General features: G+C 43.3%; 1 protein-coding gene across 11 annotated transcripts in view; it reads left to right on the top strand.

Annotated features, from left to right (window-relative positions):
- The window catches only part of GRAMD1B (GRAM domain containing 1B), a 212,365-nt gene that overhangs the window by 172,121 nt on the left and 21,485 nt on the right, over nt 1-18,759 (top strand). For all 11 annotated transcript variants that reach the window (XM_083713961.1, XM_083713956.1, XM_083713960.1 and 8 more), the window contains 5 exons: nt 9,360-9,444; nt 14,821-14,924; nt 15,046-15,141; nt 16,882-16,962; nt 18,229-18,344. In XM_083713961.1, the coding sequence (XP_083570087.1) occupies nt 9,360-9,444; nt 14,821-14,924; nt 15,046-15,141; nt 16,882-16,962; nt 18,229-18,344 (482 nt within the window). The remainder of the gene's footprint in view (nt 1-9,359; nt 9,445-14,820; nt 14,925-15,045; nt 15,142-16,881; nt 16,963-18,228; nt 18,345-18,759) is intronic.

Raw genomic sequence — 18,759 nt, forward strand, 5'->3', positions numbered from 1 at the left:
ATGGCGCTTCCTTGTGTGCTGGCTTTCATAACAGTGTCCCATTGCACCAGAAGTGGTTTAGCCATATTGGCCACATGACCCAGAAAGCTGTCTGTGGACAAACGCTGTCACCCTCAGCCTGAAAGTGGAGATGAGCGCCGCACCCTATAATTGAATTTGACTGGACTTAACCATCCAGGAGTCCTTTATCTTGTTAACCTTTTACCATAGTAGCATGAGCTAGGAATTTGCTGAGTCAGATCTCCCCTCAATTGCAGACTCTTAGCTAGGTGGCTCTCCCAGGCTCAGAGCCCCTTCTCTCTCTTCCGGAAAACTGAAATTGATCAAAGGTGCCACCTTAAATGTGTGTTTTGGGGTTTTTGGATTTTTTTGGAAAGTTTGCTGAAATAAGTGTGAGAGATAAGTGCAAGTTCAACCTCCCTTTAACTAATTTCTGATTCTCTGACTTTTCAGTGTGAAGCCCTCAGGAAGGGTTCTCCACCCTACCACTGACATTAGCAGGACCCACTGTTTGGGGGGATTCCCAGAGGTAGTGGGGTCTACAGCAGCCAGCCCATGGAACCAGTGTGATGCATATGTATCAGCTCCCCCTGCTGGCTGCAATATACAATGCAGCCTGCGTGAAAAATGTTGAAGCTGCAATCCTGTGCCTTATTACCACGGGGAGCAAATCCCAGTGGAGTTAATCGGACTTTCTTCTGAGTTGGATCAGGCTGCTGGGGTAATTTTATTCTCTCAAATATATAAGACCCTAGCCTGCTTCATAACTCCTGTCCTTTGAGATTGGCATGGCAGACACCCCCTACTGCAGGCATAGGCAAACTCTGGCCCTCCAGATGTTTGGGACTACAATTCCCATCACCCCTAGCTAACAGGACCAGTGGTCAGGGATGGTGGGAATTGTTGTCCCAAACATCTGGAGCGCTGGAGTTTGCCTCTGCTTGCCCTACTGCGAACCTTTTTGATTGTATCTTACCACAACCCTTGAATTAGAATGGAGTGTGCGTCTGTGGCCATGTTCACAACGTACACTTCAGAGAGCCAGTGTGGTGTAGTGGTTAGAATGTTGGACTAGGACCTGGGAGGTCTGAGTTCAAATCCCATTTCTGATCCAAGCTGGGGGTGCAGGAGTTTAGGATCAGGTCAATTGATCTAAGGTCGTAGTGTCATGGTTATAATTCCGTGCTAAGACTTGGGAGACCAGAAGAACCATGGAGGGGGGAGAACCCATGTACAGCATCTTGGGATCCTTGGTGGGGAAAGGGTGGTTTAAATGCAATAAATAAATAAAGTGTAGTTTCTTAAGGGTGGTGAGAGTTGTTAGGAGATTCCTCTTCTCCTCACAGACTTGCATTTCCCAGAGTGGTTTAACAACCAGTCCATCTCCACAGGAAACTCTGGAAATTGTAGCTCTCTGAGGGGAAAAGAAGGCTAGCCACTCTCAGCACCCTTTACAGACTACAGCTCCCATAATTCTTGGGGGGATGGGGAAGCCATTCCTGTTTAAAATGGCACCATAGCACTTTGAATGCATGCTGTGTATGTCCTTCCTTGTTTCTCCTTTTCCTATCCAACCCCTGCTGACGTTTCAAGGCCTCCCAGTTTCTTCTCTGCAGCCAGCTTGGATTTCCTGTCCAGAGATTTTTCAGGGTGTTTTTCTCTCTCTCTCAAAAACAAACAGCTGGAGCCTATGAAACAGTTATTCCCCTGTGAAATCTGCCTCGCCCACCCACCCTCTTCTCAGTGCCATCCTGTCCCAGCTCCCTGTGTTTGCAGTAGGGTTAATGTTTACCACTCCGCCTCCGCATCTTTGGAGAGCTGCTCCTTTTTCTTCAGGGGTGAAGCTGGGCATCCGGAGATAGGAGACAACATCTTCCTTATCGGTATCTAATAGGTTTTCTCCTCATCCAGGAACCAGAGATAAGGGGGTACTCCTTTAAATCAGCACAGGGGAGACACAGGCATTGACTCTAAAGCAGCCAGCCTGCAGCTGGGGACCAAATTATAAACCAGGTGTTGCCATGTAGGTGTTGCATGCAGCCAGCATCATAGCTTAAAAGGCAGATGCTCCATTTCTCCCTCTCCAGCCACTGTACGTACATACAACATTTTGCACACCAGTGATTTGCGTCCTTGGTGGGCATAGCTGCTGCCTCTGTGTGTGGACCAATACACAGGGTTAAGCACATTTTTATATACATGGGCCATTTTATACCATCAGTCCTTATGGAATCCAACAGCATGGGGAGGGTGCAGAGAAACCACAAGTTGGGAAAAGGCTTTATTCCTCACTTCCAAATTCTCTGCCCTAAATTGCCCTCTCCTTAAGCTTCCTTCCTTCCTTCCTTTTATATCCCACCATTCCAAGAAGGAGCTCAAAGTGCCATACCCAGTTCTCTGCCTCCTTATTTTATGCTCAGAACAACCCTGTGAGGTAGGCTAGCTGAGGCACAGAGACTGGCCCAAGGCCACCCAGTGGACTTCATGACTTAAGGACTAGAACCCCAGCTTCCCAGATCTTAGTCTAACACACACCACTATGCTTGGATTAAGCTCTTGCCTTCTCAAATTTGTGCGGTGCTGACTGTGCACGAGTGACATGTGAGTTTGGAAGTGTACTCCATGTTCCCCAGCCCAAAGGCCCATTGATTTCTCCAGAAGTAGAAGGTCTTCATTTGTGCTCTCTCGTTTATGGGATTCCTTTCCCTTCATTCGAGCAAATGAGAATAGAAGCCCACTACATATGGCTGAAATTGTGCAAGACTCTGCATGTTTGTTGTGTTTTATGGGGGGGGGAGAGGGCTTCCCCTCTTTTATTTTCAGGAAGTGGTGGCAATAATAATAATAATAATAATAATAATAATAATAATAATAATAATAATAATTTATACCCCACCCATCTGACTGGGTTTCCCCAACCACTCTGGGCGGCTTCCAGCAGAATATTAAAATATAATGATTTATCAAACATTAAAAGCTTCCCTAAACAGGGCTGCCTTCAGATGTCTTCTAAAAGTCAGATAATTGTTTATTTCCTTGACATCTGATGGGATGGCATTCCACAGGGCGGGCACCACTACCAAGAAGGTCCTCTGCCTGGTTCCCTGTAACCTTACTTCTCACAATGAGGGAACCGCTAGAAGGCCCTCAACGCTGGACCTCAGTGTCCGGGCAAAATGATGGGGGTGGAGACACTCCTTCAGGTATCCTGGGCCGAGGCCATTTAGGGCTTTAAAGGTCAGCACCAACACTTTGAATTGTGCTCGGAAACATACTGGGAGCCAGTGTAGGTCTTTCAGGACCACTCCCAGTCACCAGTCTAGCTGCTGCATTCTGGATTAGTTGTAGTTTCCGGGTCACCTTCAAAGGTAGCCCCCACATAGAGCGCATTGCAGTAGTCTAAGCTGGAGATAACCAGAGCATGCACCACTTAAGCTTTGTTTGGTAGATAAAACATTTGCAAATCAAACCTGAAATAAACATTCCCTTTAACAAACTTTTTTTCATGATAACACTAATATTCATTGGTATGAATCCTGGCTTTATTTAGCTGTTAGCCTGGTAAACAAGGTTGAAACAAGCTTCTCATGCTAAGCAAGATTCAGCTGAATGTTGGCAGAAGAAAATTGGAACATGAGCTTCAGAATACATTTTTAAAAGCAAAGTATAATTTATCAACGGGAGTATAATGTTCTTCCTGCTTTCGGAAGGAGAATGGACAATGCCACTATTGAGTTAGTTCAACCAATGGTGATATTGGATGATGATGAATCTACATCTCCAGCTTTAACAGCAACACCCATAAATGCAAAAACCAACTAACAACACATTATGGCTGTTTAATTGTAGTGTTGTGCTTTTTATTGCTTAAAACTTGCTGGTTACCTCCCTGGAAATCTATTGAATGTAAGGTGGTGTTAGAAATGTTCTAAATTAAATAAGTAAATAAATTCGAGTTTGCATTTAACGTTTTGTTTCATTTTGGGTTTTTTAAAATGTTCCCATTTCTTAAGTTCTTTTTATCATTCGCAGCTCATGTCAAGAGACATATACCCAATCTACCTTGAACAGTTCAATTTTGGAGATTATTATGGTCACACCTGCACCATGCATTTAAAGCACACAGCTTCCTGCAAAGGATCCTGAGAACTGTACTTGGTTAAGGGTGCTGGGGATCGTAGCTTTATGAGGGGCAAATTTGTGACAGACAAATGTTGTCCATTCATTCAATCATCTGTGGACATATTGTGGAATATCTAGATTCCTCTTTATTTGGAGCATGTAACAGAACTTGGATAAGAGAGGCCATCTTGTAGCCTGCTCTTGTGTCGTCTTGTAATCCCTAGACAGATCTTGCCACCCACTTTCTTTTCTGGCCATGCACCTAACTGCACTGCCCAGACTCTTTCCATATACCGTATTTTTTGCTCTATAAGACTCACTTTTTCCCTCCTAAAAAGTAAGGGGAAATGTGTGTGCGTCTTATGGAGCGAATGCAGGCTGCGCAGCTATCCCAGAAGCCAGAACAGCAAGAGGGATCGCTGCTTTTGCTGCTCAGCGATCCCTCTTGTTGTTCTGGCTTCTGAGATTCAGAATATTTTTTTTCTTGTTTACCTCCTCCAAAAACTAGGTGCGTCTTATGGTCTGGTGCATCTTATAGAGCGAAAAATACAGTATCCACTTTTCTTGTTTCAAACTTTGCAAAGTGAAACACCCTAACCCTTATTTTTGAGTTCCACATAATGTGTGTGTATGCACCCATATTAAGAGCATAATACCCACACTTGTTGGTAAGTATCTGTTCAATGAATAATTTTCTCTTGTTAGGTTGCAGGAAAGGGGGTCTTCTACAGTCTAGGGCAGGGATTCCCAGACTTGAGTCTCCAGCTATTGGATTTCAACACCCATCATCATCCTTAGATAGCAAGACCAGTGGTCAGGGACGATAAGGATTGTAGTCCGAAAACAGCTGGAGACCCAAGTTTAGGAAACACCGGTCTTAAGAACCAGTATTTTCTGACCCTATACCCAGTTCCATTTACCTACCTAAACAGCATCTACATATATTTGTGTATCTTCCTGTGCAGCACTCATGTTACAGTAATTCTCATGCCACAGTGTAACACCCCAGCTTTCAGAACGTACCTTCTATATACTGTTTTGGATTATTTCATTACATTTTGGCTACATTCACACCATCCATTTAAAGCAGTGGCATGACACTTTAAACAGTCATAGCTTCCCCCCTTCCCCGAATTCTGGGAGGTGCCGCTTGCTAAGGATGCTAAAAGTTGTTAGGCAACCCCTATTCTCCTTGTTGAGCTACTATTCCCAGGGTTCCCTGTGAACAATAAGTTATTGTAAACCACTCTGGGAATTGCAACTCTGGGAAGGAAATAGGGGCCTCCTAACAACTCTCAGCATCATTAACGAACTACAGCTCCCATAATTCTTTGGGGGAAGTCATGACCGTTTAGATTGGTATCATAGTGCTGCTAACGTATAGGCTGAATGTGGTCGAAGTCTAGTTTGCTGTTAGTGAAAACTGAGACTATGTAATGTGGAAAGCGAAGAGGACTGGAAACCACACGGTCTCCAGAAATTATTGATTCAAATAAAACCTGGGGTGGGGGGTTGGCAGAACTTCAACTTCTTTTTCTTGCACACAATAAAAGTTGCAGATTAAAAACAAAACCTTTGCTGTTGAATATTTCTGCGAAGAGAGCAGAATGAGGCAAGAGGGTCACCGAGTGACAAAACAGAGCAGTCTGGCTTTCTTGGGGCTGATTTCATCATCTCTGCTTCTGCAGATTGGCCTCTCTGCCTTCTCCCCCCCCCCCCCCCACCACAGCCCCAGCCCCAGCCCCAACACAAACGCTGTCCAGCCACTTTTGCAGTACAGGAAACATCTGCTGGAAGAGAGGACTGAGGCTGGGTTACTTCAGGGCATTGGCCCACAGAACAACCCTGAAACTTAAAGCGCGTGCAAGTCATTTCGATATCTTTTCCCCACCCGCTGCTCCCACAAGAAAAGTTAACGAGAGAGCAGAGCTGCCTTTTTGGAGAGAAGAGCCTGAACGAGGAGTGTCCGGGGCAGGCCCTGGACGGGGTTCAGAAACTGCTGTTTCGTGCACGCCTTCTGGGAGGGAAAAGGCTGAAACCAGCTCTCGCTGCTCCAGAGATGCCAGCAGACTCTTGAGAATCAGTAGAAGATTGGAACCTGGAACTGGACGCCTTAGGTGATGTGGAAATCATTGCTGCCATGCCAGAGCCCAAGACGATTTGGACAGTGCCTACGTGCTGAGATGCAAATCCTGCCAAGAGTCCTGCAGACTGGGTGCCTGCGTGTGTGACATTGCTGTAGTCTGCTGCGAGCAACATTGTTGGGATTTCTCCAGCTGAAGGCACCACTGCAAAGCCACTGGGCAACAGGAAGGCAAGGCAATACGTCAGCGAATAAACTTTTCTGAATGAACTTGTTTCTCCCAAAGCATCCTGCTGGAAGATTGATTATTCTTTTCTCTTTGCCTCCCCCTTCCCCTCCCACATGTGAGGTGGGAGTGGATAGTATTAATGCGCTTTTAAAGCAAGCATCTACTATTATTAATAATTTTGCTGAGTCCCGAAGGGAAAGTTTGGTTTTGTTCCTGAAATCCATGTACCCCTAAAGACTGAGAGTGAAAGGTGGCAAATGACATCATGGATTCTCTGTCGGAATGTGGAGCAGTTTGGAGTCTTCTTCTAGACCTAGAGGACAAGAGGCTTCTATGGTACCTGGAGCGCCTGCATGAATTCTCCGAAGATTATGGCAGCTCTGCATGGGAAGAGATTCCAGCTGTGAGTGTCGTCTTGCCAAAGCCATGCCTCCCTCTCCCATGGATGTTCTTGTGCTAACTTCCCTCTGCTCACTTAGGTTTTGCTGGCATGCAGAATCTGCCTTTGCCAAATTTATTTCCCCTTTTCAATTCCACGTGTTTTAATGTGTATTTTGTATTGCCTTGTGTGTCGCCTAGAGGCATCGTTGCATGCAGTGATTGATGAATGCAATGAATAAATTTTAGAACTGCTTATCCTAATCCATCACAAACATAGGGAAGGTTTGGAATCCAGTAGTAACAGCCTTTATCACCCCCTTATGCGCCTCAGTCAAGTCACACTGAAAATGAAATCCCGGTTCCTTTAGCTTTCTCTGGGTTTTTGCAAAACTTTGGGTCTAGATTCCTCTATCTAGTTTACTTAGCCTTCATCTAAAGTTAGCGTCAACTAAAAACCCATTCTTGGCCTTTTGATAATCGTTTACCAAGTGACAACTTCAGGACATTTGTAGCTGTCTAGTGTATATTACTATGGAAAAATAATGCGTGTGCACATGAAAACATATACGCGTGCGCGTGCGCGCGCGCACACACACACACACACACATATGGAACACAGTTGTTATGCATTCAGTCTTTCCAAAATGAGATACAGCAATTAAATCCTTAAGGGCTTGACAGTTTGAGGAGGAGGGGGGCTCCTTCTGTGTGATTATGTGGCTGTTTTTAATCTGAGCTGAGACCTCAGAAGTTTTTGTAATGCGTGAGAAGGTGTGTAGCCAGCTAGAATTCCTGTTCCTACAGGATTCCTACTTTATCAAAAATAAGAGAGATGCACCAGGAATAATTCAAGTTCTAGCTGGGTTCAGGATGCATTGCTGCTTAGGACTACAGCATCACAACAAAGTTGCAGTATCCTCACTACCTTGAAACTTGCAAATTGGGTTCCGTACTGACACACGGGAGCCGTATCCCTTGTACATTCTTCCCAACAAAAGAACAGCTAGGATGCAAAAACAATTACAGATTGATTTCGAACTCCCAGCAGCAGCCCAGTTTTGAGCAAATGAGCTTTATTTTTTTAAAAAAAAAAACACCAGTCATCGTCCTGTAACCATTCATGGCTGCTTCTTGGGTCTGTTAATCCATTCAGAATTGTGTGTTTCCTCCTGGCTGAACCAGAACTGGTCTGGGCTACCCCAGCCATAAAAATGGTTTATTCATTGGATTGATAGCGAGGATACATCTGGTCCCACCAAGACTCAAGCTGTTAGATTTTAGCGCTAGTTACACCAGCCTGAGTTGCCACCAATGTTGTGGAAGTCCCTTCAAGTTTTCACTTTTTGAGCATGTGTTTGTATATACTATATACAGCCGTACCTTGGTTGTTGAACAGAATCCATTCCGGAAGTCCGTTCGACTTCCAAAAATGTTTGACAATCAAGGCATGGCTTCTGATTGGCTGCAGGAGCTTCCTGCATGCAATTGGAAGCCACGTTGGATGTTCAGCTTCCAAAGAACATCCACAAACTGGAACACTCACTTCCAGGTTTGCAGCGTTCAGGAGCCAAAACGGACGAGTACCAAGGCATTCTGGATCCAAGGTACGACTGTACATGGGTTGCCAAATAGCTTCCATTTCCCCAGAACATTCCAGATTAAGCTATCCATTTGCCATGATTCTAGTGTGACTACTTATTTATTTGATGGGAAATCCTATCCCATAATGTCTCCTTGCTCCATAACGTAAGACTCCATCAATTCAAAAATTGCCTCCTGAGGATGCTATAAATGGGAACGTCCCGCCACATTTCCCATTATTTTATCCCTTATTTTATTATCCCTCCTTAACATGAAGTTTTATAGAACACCTATTATGACTCTTGGTTCAAATAAAACCTGTGGCCACAACTGTATCCGTTTATCATATGAATGCTGTCCAGTATTCCACCTACAGATCTGATTAAATAAATCGCCTTGATAATATAAAGTAAGCCTAGGGCAAGACTATTATCTCCCCCACACCTTCTTCTGGCCTGTCCTCCTTTCTTGCCGCCTTGGTCCATGCCAAAACAAATTTTGAACCCTTGATAAAATAACATAAGGTTGTCCTGATTAAATGTCAAAAAACTACCTTCATTTTTAATTGTTGCTTGAAAAATGTGGATCCCTTTGATTAAAATGTTTGGGATGCTTTTGATGCAGACGATGTCCTACCCTCTCCTATGGTGTTGGGACTCTGCTGTGATCTAGACAGAATGGAAAATCCCCATTTTCTTCTTCTACTCCTACAAGCTGTCACTCTCTCCCATATCTCCTATTGTTCCCCGCCATTATAAGCCCTCTCCCAGCTAGCTTTCTTCTTCCCTCCTTCCTTTCTGCAGTGTTTTGTAGTGGGATAATATCTGCCTTCCCCACCCACTGCCTTCCCCAACGCTTAGTTAGAGATGTTAACGTATCCTTATATAGTGTACCCTTCTTGCCGCTTTCCCTCTGATCTTCTTTACCTCCCTTTCTTTCTAATGAACTCTCTGCCATTCGCAGGTGCTGAGCCCAACCTACAAGCAGCGGAACGAAGACTTCAGGAAACTCTTCAAGCAGCTCCCCGACTCAGAGCGCCTCATAGTTGGTGAGTTCCCCCTCAAGTATTTCCCCCCGTTGGTGAGAGCAGAGGTTTCAGTTGTGTTGTAAATGTCAGTCAGGATGCAGAAAGCTTCATCCCTGGCAAAGGTTAAGTATCTCCGAAAGAAAGAGAGGCCAGACCCTGGGTACCTGCTTCCCTTGTAGTAGAAGTTAAGACTTTTGGGGACATCATTGAACTTGGTACTCGTTTTCCTACCTGTCTGACTAATTGTCGTCCTTGGAATATATCGGGCATCAGTTTCATGGTGGTTCGGGAGCAGATGGTATGGAAGCCAACAGGTATTGAAGAAAGTAGCTATTCAAATTTTAAAATTCGTCCTTTGCGCTCGTTTCACTATACTTTGGGTAGCTTTCTGTTGAACAAGTTATCTGCACCTACAGAGATGTTAGGAAGGGCAATTATTAGCAACTGTAAGAAACAGTCTATCTTAAATCGCTTGAAAACTTCTTAGTATCATTTTTCTTATCTAGCTTTCAGTTGGGTTCGTTAGCGAACATTTGGTGGTTGCTACTGCGACAGAGATGAAAACAAAACCTAGTATAATTTTTCCTATATGGATGAATTTTCTATATGGCAAATTGTTTTTCAATAATTGAAGAAGGGAACTATCATAATGGAGAAGTGTATTTGCGTCAGAAGGCTTTCTATGTGCAGATCCTCTTAGTCGACATGTAATAAATAATATAATATCTCAGATCTTTTAATTTTGAGGCAGATATAATAACTAACAGCAAGTAGTAATGAAAATTAAGTACTTCTTGTATCCATGGATTGATATTTTCTCTTGTGGGACCATTTTACTTTTCAACTTGTTTTATTCCTTGTCTTGGACCTACAAAGTGTCTCTCCCTCACAAGGGACAATCTTGATACATTACTGGAAATACAGAGGAGTTTGTGAGATTTCCAAAAAATCATGCTAGATGTACCCACTCCCCCTTTTTAAGAATTATTGCAGAATTGCTGTGCATCCCGACAGGGCAATAAATTAATACGGAACCCAGGGGCATTCAGAGTAGATGGTGTCTGATAATGAATAAGTGCTCCTTATATTTAATTATTTTGATTGACATTTCACCAAAAATATCCAGGCTTGAAAGTGATAATGGACAGAGAGATAAACCTGTTTGCAGAAGTACTGGAGATCAAAAGAAACTGGGTTGAAAAGTGATCAGAACTGGAAACTGAATTAAAGGAATTTAACGTGAGCGTAAAAGTAGAGAAATCAGCTAAGATGAAAGTGGCCTAAATAATCTTGGTTATGTAAGGAGAATTCTGCTTACAAAATGTTTTAATTTGTGGATTTGAATGTGACTCGCATATGACTGATTATTGCTGTCATCACCCGATTGTTCACAAAGACAGATGCAATAGTAAATATATTGCAACATTTTGAGGACTTGAATCAGTGGTCTCCTCACTCGAAGAAGAAGCTGACGTCCTGGGTAATGGGAAAGAAACGATAGAAATTAAGTAGATAACTTCATAGTTGGTAACTATTAGACAGATTGTATGTGGGGACGCATGCCTTAATAGAGGGTTATCTTTTGTTCCTACTCTGAAACATAATCAAGAACAAACAAGAGTAGATCTTTATCAATTTATGAGTATTCTTAGGACCCAAACCCAATGGAAAAGTCCCCTTTCCTTGTGCTTCTCTGATAAGTTTCCCATATCTCCTGTCATTTCCCACCACCATAAATGCTCTCCAAACTAGCTTTCCTCTTTCATTCTTTCCTGTTTACACATTTAACAACTGTTTTTAAAAAGGAAATAGCAGTCATAGAAGCGTAATTTGAATCAAGAGCCTTGTGTGAGTATGGGGGGCTGGCTTTAATCCATTGTCCCATTGGAGCTAATCCAAGTGATGTTTATTACATTTATATACACCTTTTCTCCCTGGAACTCAAGGTAGCACAGATGGTTCTCTCCCCTCCCCATTTTCTCCTCACAACAATCCTGTGAGGTAGGCCAGTGACTGGCCCAAGGTCACCCAGTGAGCTTCATGAACCCTGCTCTCCCAGCCTCTCTAATTTTGCTGGCTCTCATGCTGGATTGAGGCACCTGCTAGTTGCTTCAGGAGAAAAGTTTCCAGTCACACTAATAGTGTCTTGTCCAGTTTGGCCTTTAGGTTGAACACACCATATTTTGAAAGCATAGAAGAAGACTTTGATCCTTGAGCCAACCCTTTGAGGATGAGGTCAGGACCTGTTTATCCTGCCATCCAACTATTTCAGGAATTAGTTTTCAAAGTTCTTGAGGAAATGGAACAGAACCCTCCCCAGGGTACAGAACAACAAGATGGTTTTGAAAGGGATATCTTACATTAGGACAAGGGTCAGCAATCTTTTTCAGCCGGGGCCGGTCCACCATCCCTCAGACCATGTGGTGGGCCGGACTATATTTTGAAAAAACAAGAAAACCAAAATGAATGAATTCCTATGCCCCACAAATAACCCAGAGATGCATTTGAAACAAAAGGACACATTCTACTCATGTAAAAACACACTGATTCCTGGACCATCCATGGGCTGGATTGAGAAGGCGATTGGGCCGCATCCGGCCCACAGGCCTTAGATTGCTGACTCTTGCCTTAGGATCTATCTAGGAGGCTCGTTAGGGTTGGATTAGTATAAGTATGGATAGTAGTAACTGCAAGGTAGAACAACTAAGAGTACTTTTGCTGCCTCCATTGGACACCAAACAAGATGAATTGAACAGAAATTACCGGTAGAGGTTTTCTTTGAGAAAGGAGAACAGTGGGATAGGTAGTAGTGAATACCAGGTTTTGAATAACATCTCTTCCCAGGAACTTCTATTTTCTGAGTTGCCTCATACAAGAACGTTCTACCCTCACCAGGAAGAGCCTTTGTTTCAGTCAATAACTTCACATTAGAGCCATTCATCTTGATGTGTGGGCCTTTTGATTTAAGTCATTACATCTCAAGCAAAGAGTATTTATAGGCTTCTGGAGACTTCATTGAGAAGTTACAGTTGGTTAATTAAATGGAAGGAAATGCTGTATTAAAGTCTATTGGCACTGGAGTCTTCTACACAAGTATTCTACAAAGGGATACACCGTGTGTGTGTGTGTGTGTGTGTGTGTGTGTGTGTGTTGCACTTCTTTATAACCCTTGCTGAAATACTTTCGACCAAGTATTACTTTAATCAACTAATACACAAATACACACATTCTCTCTCTATTTTCTTTTGGTAGGAGAGCAATGTCAACATGGGATTTTGCACGGCCCTTTGATGGCAGAATTTAAGCATACATTTGCATCATTCACATTTTATTAGGATCAGCCACCACAAGCTCTTGCGAAGAATTAACATGCCAGGGGAACAGAGTGCATACTCTCTAACCAGTGAATGAAAACTATGAATTCACACCCCGTAATTCCCACAATCATTACATACTAATAAATCAAAATTTCATTTTTGCATGATCTTGTTATGCAGTGACAACATATTTCAGGGCATGTTTGCAATATTGGGTGATGGGGGGGGGGAATTCTATTTATTTCCGAACAATTCTAAACATGTTGATCTCACATATGAAAGTCTATTTCTAATGAAGGAAGGTTAATTTCCTGTTTTAATGAAGAAAAAGTGATGCAGACCAACACCCATCTTTGCATAAACGCCCAATGGAATCATGGAGTCATAGAACTATAGAGTTGGAAGGGACCCCATAGCCATCTAGTCCAACCCCCTGCAATGCAGGAATTAGAACTAAAGACTCCCAGACAGCTCGGACAGGCAGCCAGACAATTCACAAGGCACAAGCTCCCTTTGTTCTCTGTCTTCTACCAATCCCTTGTAAACGTCCTTGTTTACTTGCCCTGTTCACACTCCTGATCGTGATAAGAATACACTGCTTCTGTTATGACAGTTTCCCATCCCATTCTCAAATGCACTCCTTTTGGCGCTTGCTTAAAACATTTTTGTTTTGACAAGCCTACCCAGAAGTATAGAACGTTTGCGGTGTTTTGATTTTAGTTATTATTTGAATGTCTTAAATAAATGCACATAACTGTCTTTACTCATAGTTTTATTCTTTTTATAAACTTGCTTTGAGCTTGTTTCTACAATATATAAATTTAATGGGGAAAATATATAAAAATAATGTATAAAAATAATTTATCATACCGGCAGTTTTTATGTATCAGAAGGAAATAATGCTTACAGCTCATATTTTAATTCTAAGGCAGAGATGCAAAGTCAGCAATTTGTTCATCATGATCTATTTGGAAAGTACTGTATAGAAGAGAACAAGAGAAGTTTTTTTTTTAAAAAAAAAAAACTTCTCTACCTCATTTTGAGCATTTTTTCTTGGGGTGTGCTGTTTCCTTTTATCTGTTGCTGGCTTCATTACTCAGGAGGTTTGCACCTCATTCCTGATATCTTTTAGGGTCATCCATAAAGTACATCCCACATCAAGAGGAATAAGGTAGAGGAGCAAAATAATGAAAGGGGAGGTACAGTGGTGCCTTGGTTCCAGAACGGCTTAGTTGTTGAACAAATTGGCTGCAAACCTGGAAGTAAGTGTTCTGGTTTGTGAATGTTTTTAGTAAGCCAAATGTCCGATGCGGCTTTTGCAGCTTCCAATTTAGTGCAAGAAGCTCCTGCAGCCGATCAGAAGCCGCACCTTGGTTTTCTGATGGTTCCAGGAGTCGAAAGGACTCCCGGAACAGATTAAGTTCGACAACCAAGGTACCACTGTATAGACCATCAAGAGGAGGGTGCAAAGTGGCTGGGTAACATTTTTGAAAGGCAGTGTGCTTCATCTTTCTCCCCCCCCCCCGCCCCATTAAGCAGCATCCCCAGACATACAGTGGTACCTCGGGTTACAGATGCTTCAGGTTACAGACTCTGCTAACCCAGTAATAGTACCTTGGGTTAAGAACTTTGCTTCAGGATGAGAACATAAATGGTGCGGCGGCAGCGGGAGGCCCATTAGCTAAAGTGGTACCTCAGGTTAAGAATAATTTTAGGTTAAGAACGGACCTCCAGAATGAATTAAGTTCTTAACCCGAGGTACCACTGTACTCATTTTTCACTTTATTCTGACAAATCTCCCAGGCGCCTTTCCCTTCAGTGGCTTCCCTTCACTATTTATCACATTTATTAGTCACCTCATAAGCAGGAGGATCCTCTGGGCAGCAAACAGTTGAAACAATTTAAAAACACAAGTCCAATAAAAGCAGATGAGTTTTCATGTTGCCATTATTTAGACTGTAGCCTTCCTGGCTGTGGTGTGCTTATTTTATACCGCGTGTGACTTCCAGCTGTTTTTAGATTCCTAAGAAATATGCATTGTTTCTGTTGGTGATGGCAACACCCTCTTACCTCTCTGCAGATTACTCCTGTGCACTTCAAAGAGACATTCTCCTGCAGGGCCGACTCTACCTCTCTGAAAACTGGATATGCTTCTATAGCAACATTTTCCGCTGGGAAACACTGGTGGGTGCCTTCCTTAGCCCCTCTACCAATGGGCTCATTTCAGGACCGTTCTGAAAATGCTGCACTCGGTCGGTTTGCTAACACTTTCCTTCGTCTCCTTTTTTTTTTTTTTTTTGCACAGTTGACTGTCCGTTTGAAGGACATCTGCTCTATGACCAAGGAAAAAACTGCACGGCTCATTCCTAACGCTATCCAAGTTTGCACTGACACTGAAAAGGTGCGTGCCAGAATCCTCGGTTCTTGATGCATCCGAAGAACTGAGTGCAGAGGGCTCTGCTGGTAGACAGGGAACCTGCTCTGAACTCTTGAGTTGAGACAGACAGAGTTGGCCCAGGAATTGACTGACATGGCGCAGAACTCCTCGGGGTGCATTTGGCAGCTACAAAAAGAAAATGTACTAGTAAAATGAGCATAACGGTAGCCTGGTGGATCAGGTCAATGGCCCATCTAGTCCAGCATCCTGTTCTCATGTACTGGCCAGCTACATGCCAGTGGGAAACCCTCCAGCAGGACCCAAGCACAAGGGCACCCTCCCTTCTTGTGGTTTCCAGCAACTGGTAGTCAGAAGCATAACCACCTCCAACCATGGAGACAGAGCCCAGCTGCCATGGGTAGTAGCCACTGATATCTATTCTCCTCCTCCATGAATCCAAGTGTGTTAAAGATGGGCCAGTTCTCAGTTTGGAGTGAGACAGTAAATTTTAAGGATGTTTCCACGTGAGGCCTAAATGGGTCATTCAGACCCAGTTGTCCTGTATATACATTTGGCACATTCACTTTCTCTCATTCCTGGTTTCTCAGTTCAGGCTGGCATTTTTGAGACGATGACAAAGTGTGGGTGCTACGAAAAGCATGTGTTCTTAACAGGGCTTTGCAGAGCCAGGCAGAGACCTGGGCCAGGTAGATAATGTGCCCCCCCCTTTTTTACCCTGGGCCTTTGCGCCTCCGCGTTCCCCCCACTGCATCCCCTGCAATTGTGAATATGCTGACTGAGGCCCCCTTTGGAATCGGGGCCCAGGCCAAGTGGCCCATATGGCCCCCCTCTGTCTGGGCCTGGTTCTTAAGTGGCACCAATTCCGCAGTAAGCTCCCATCTGGAAGAGAGTTGAAAGTGGTTTGAGAGGCATTTTGCTTCTCTTGATATGCTTTCCACCAGGGTATTTATATTTGTCTTGTTGTTCCTTGAACCAAGCAAGTTTTTGCAGAGTTTTGAGACAATGCAAACCACTGCAGGATGTGTTTACTGTAGGTAAATTTGGGGTGTATTATATACAATGAGCAGTGATCCTTCACTCAGTTTTTTAAAAAAAACATCTAGGCTCATTTGCCCCTATGAAGCCCTTAGCAAGTTCCCCTTGGAACCAATTCTTGGTTAGGAAATGATGACTGAGAGTGCGGTCCTACAACCATATACCTGGGAATAAGTCCCATTGAATTCAGTGGGCTATATGTCTGAATAGACATGTATAAGAATGCGCCTATGCCTTTGCTCATTCTCCGTCACTTGTTCCTCTCTTACTGTTCACATTTCAATTGTAGATTCCTCGGGTAGAGGCTTGTTTCTCTTGCTGATAAAAACTCTCTAAAGTTTCACTTATGGCGCTGAATACCTTAATCATAATTTAATGATGTGTGCTGAGGGTGGTGTATCACAGGCTGTTGGTTTGGCAGAAACAGTTAAATGCAGAGGTCAACAGGTGAAAAGAACACTTGGACCAGCTCTGTGACATGCATACTGTTCCCTGGACCACCCTAGCTGTGGAAAAATAAATTCAAGGCTATGAAACGGATAGTATAACAAAGGGGTGTTATGTAAGTAGCTTACTGAGTCTAAGTTGCATAAGTAATGCATTTGCTCGTTTTGCCTTACTACCACCAAGCTTCTCAGTTCTCATATAATTTGCTTGGAAAATAGCAAGCTCTCTGCTTCACTTTGCCAAATCTCTGTTCTCCAACAGCACTTTTTCACTTCCTTCGGCGCCCGAGACAGGACATACATGATGATGTTCAGGCTCTGGCAGAATGCCCTTCTTGAAAAGGTAAATGGAGATGTGGGGACGATCCTCACATAGATATGAATCTGTTTATTTACATGAAAAATACAAACTCTTCCCTTTTGCAATACTTTATCAAGGAAGCTAACAATCAGTAAAAATCACACACTATAACAGAAAAGCAATTAGAACAGTATAGGTAAAAAGGACACTATAACCACACATCAGCATTCTGAACGTGAGGTACCACAGCAGAAAAGGCCCTGATACTTTGAGTTTACAATTTTTGAATGCTCCAAATACTGTGTCTTAGCGATGCTTACAGCACTCTTATAAAGTTCACCCGTATTGCCAGGTGTGATGTATGAGAGGCGGTAAGTTGATTAAGAGAACCCATTGATGATATTTGAACTGGGTACATCCTTGCTCATGGCTCTTTGGCTTTTTTAAAAATAAAAAGGCTACACCTCTTTCCTCTTTAATTAAACTTTTCCCATCTGAGCTTTGCATTGTCCTGGACTATGAGCTTTGTCAAGCCTCACCAGAAGTTCATCTTGTTCAGGTAGAGTGCACCGCTTTTTTATTTTTTAACAAATGGTTTCTTGTTATCACCCTCTTTACACAATCTCTCCTTTTCTAGCCTCATGGTTTAAAAACCGCAAGCTTCTTTCTGAATTCCAACACTGGTTAGAAATTTTAAGGCCCTGTTTTGATGATGTGATTATGACATGCCTGCCTGCGCACATCCCAACAGCTGTTTGGCTTGGCTTTCAAGGACGTCTTTCTCTTTTCCATCTCCCTTTTTTAGGGCTACCAGTGCATTTCACCCTTTCACATATTAACTTTTGAGAATCCAGCTCTTTGTGTACAAGGCTTCCATTGTTTCAATCTAAAAGCCTCAAGGGAAGTATATATACATGCATATATGCATAGATAGCTACCAGAGACTGTAGCCTGCTTCAGATCACTTTTTCTTTAAAGTATTGTTGGTGACGTGCAGTTGGTTTGGTTTTTTAAATAAACTCAAATCATGATGTTATTGATAATGGCTCCCTATTCTATGTTTGTCAACATGGTAATTATCTGCACTGTGGCTTCCAAACCAAGGCATTGGTCACAAGAGCCTTGCATGATTTTCACATGTGATGACACATACAGTTTTTTGTTGGTGCATTTACTACAGATCTTGTGGCGAAGAAAATAGGTAGATGTCATAATTAGGTTTGGAGCCATAAGCAAGCATAGTTCTCCTGCTTGGGTTTTGTCACCTTCCTATGGAGGGGTCCCAATCCACAGTGTTTCTCTCCACAGCCCCTGTGTCCAAAGGAGCTCTGGCACTTTGTGCATCAGTGTTATGGTAGTGAACTAGGGCTGACGAGCGATGATGAAGACTACGTGCCTCCTGACGATGATTTCAACACGATGGGGTACGTTGAGCTAAAGCGTGCGGAGACGTGTCAAACAAACTTTAGCGCACAAGGGTCAGAAGCTGGATCTGCCTCAGGCACTCACGTGGGCTGGGAATGCTGGATCAGGCCAGGGTGGGAAATATGCTTCATTTCCGTCTGACCTCACTATGTGCAATTTGCCACCCCCACCATGTATACCTGTAACTTCATGTATCTGAGGAAGTAGATGGTAGTCTCCAAAAACATGCGCCATAATGCATCTGTTAGTCCTTAAGATTATGGAATCATAGGATTGTAGGGTTGGAAGACATCATCTTCCCCAACCCCCTCCAGCGCAGAGATCACAGCTAAATAATCCTTGACAGATGGCCATCCAGCCTCTCTTTAAAAACCTTCAATGAAGTAGAGTCCCCACCTTCCAAGGTAGTGCACT

This window comes from Podarcis gaigeae (genome assembly GCF_964106915.1).
Source record: "Podarcis gaigeae genome assembly, chromosome: 15".
Lineage (NCBI taxonomy): Eukaryota > Metazoa > Chordata > Lepidosauria > Squamata > Lacertidae > Podarcis > Podarcis gaigeae.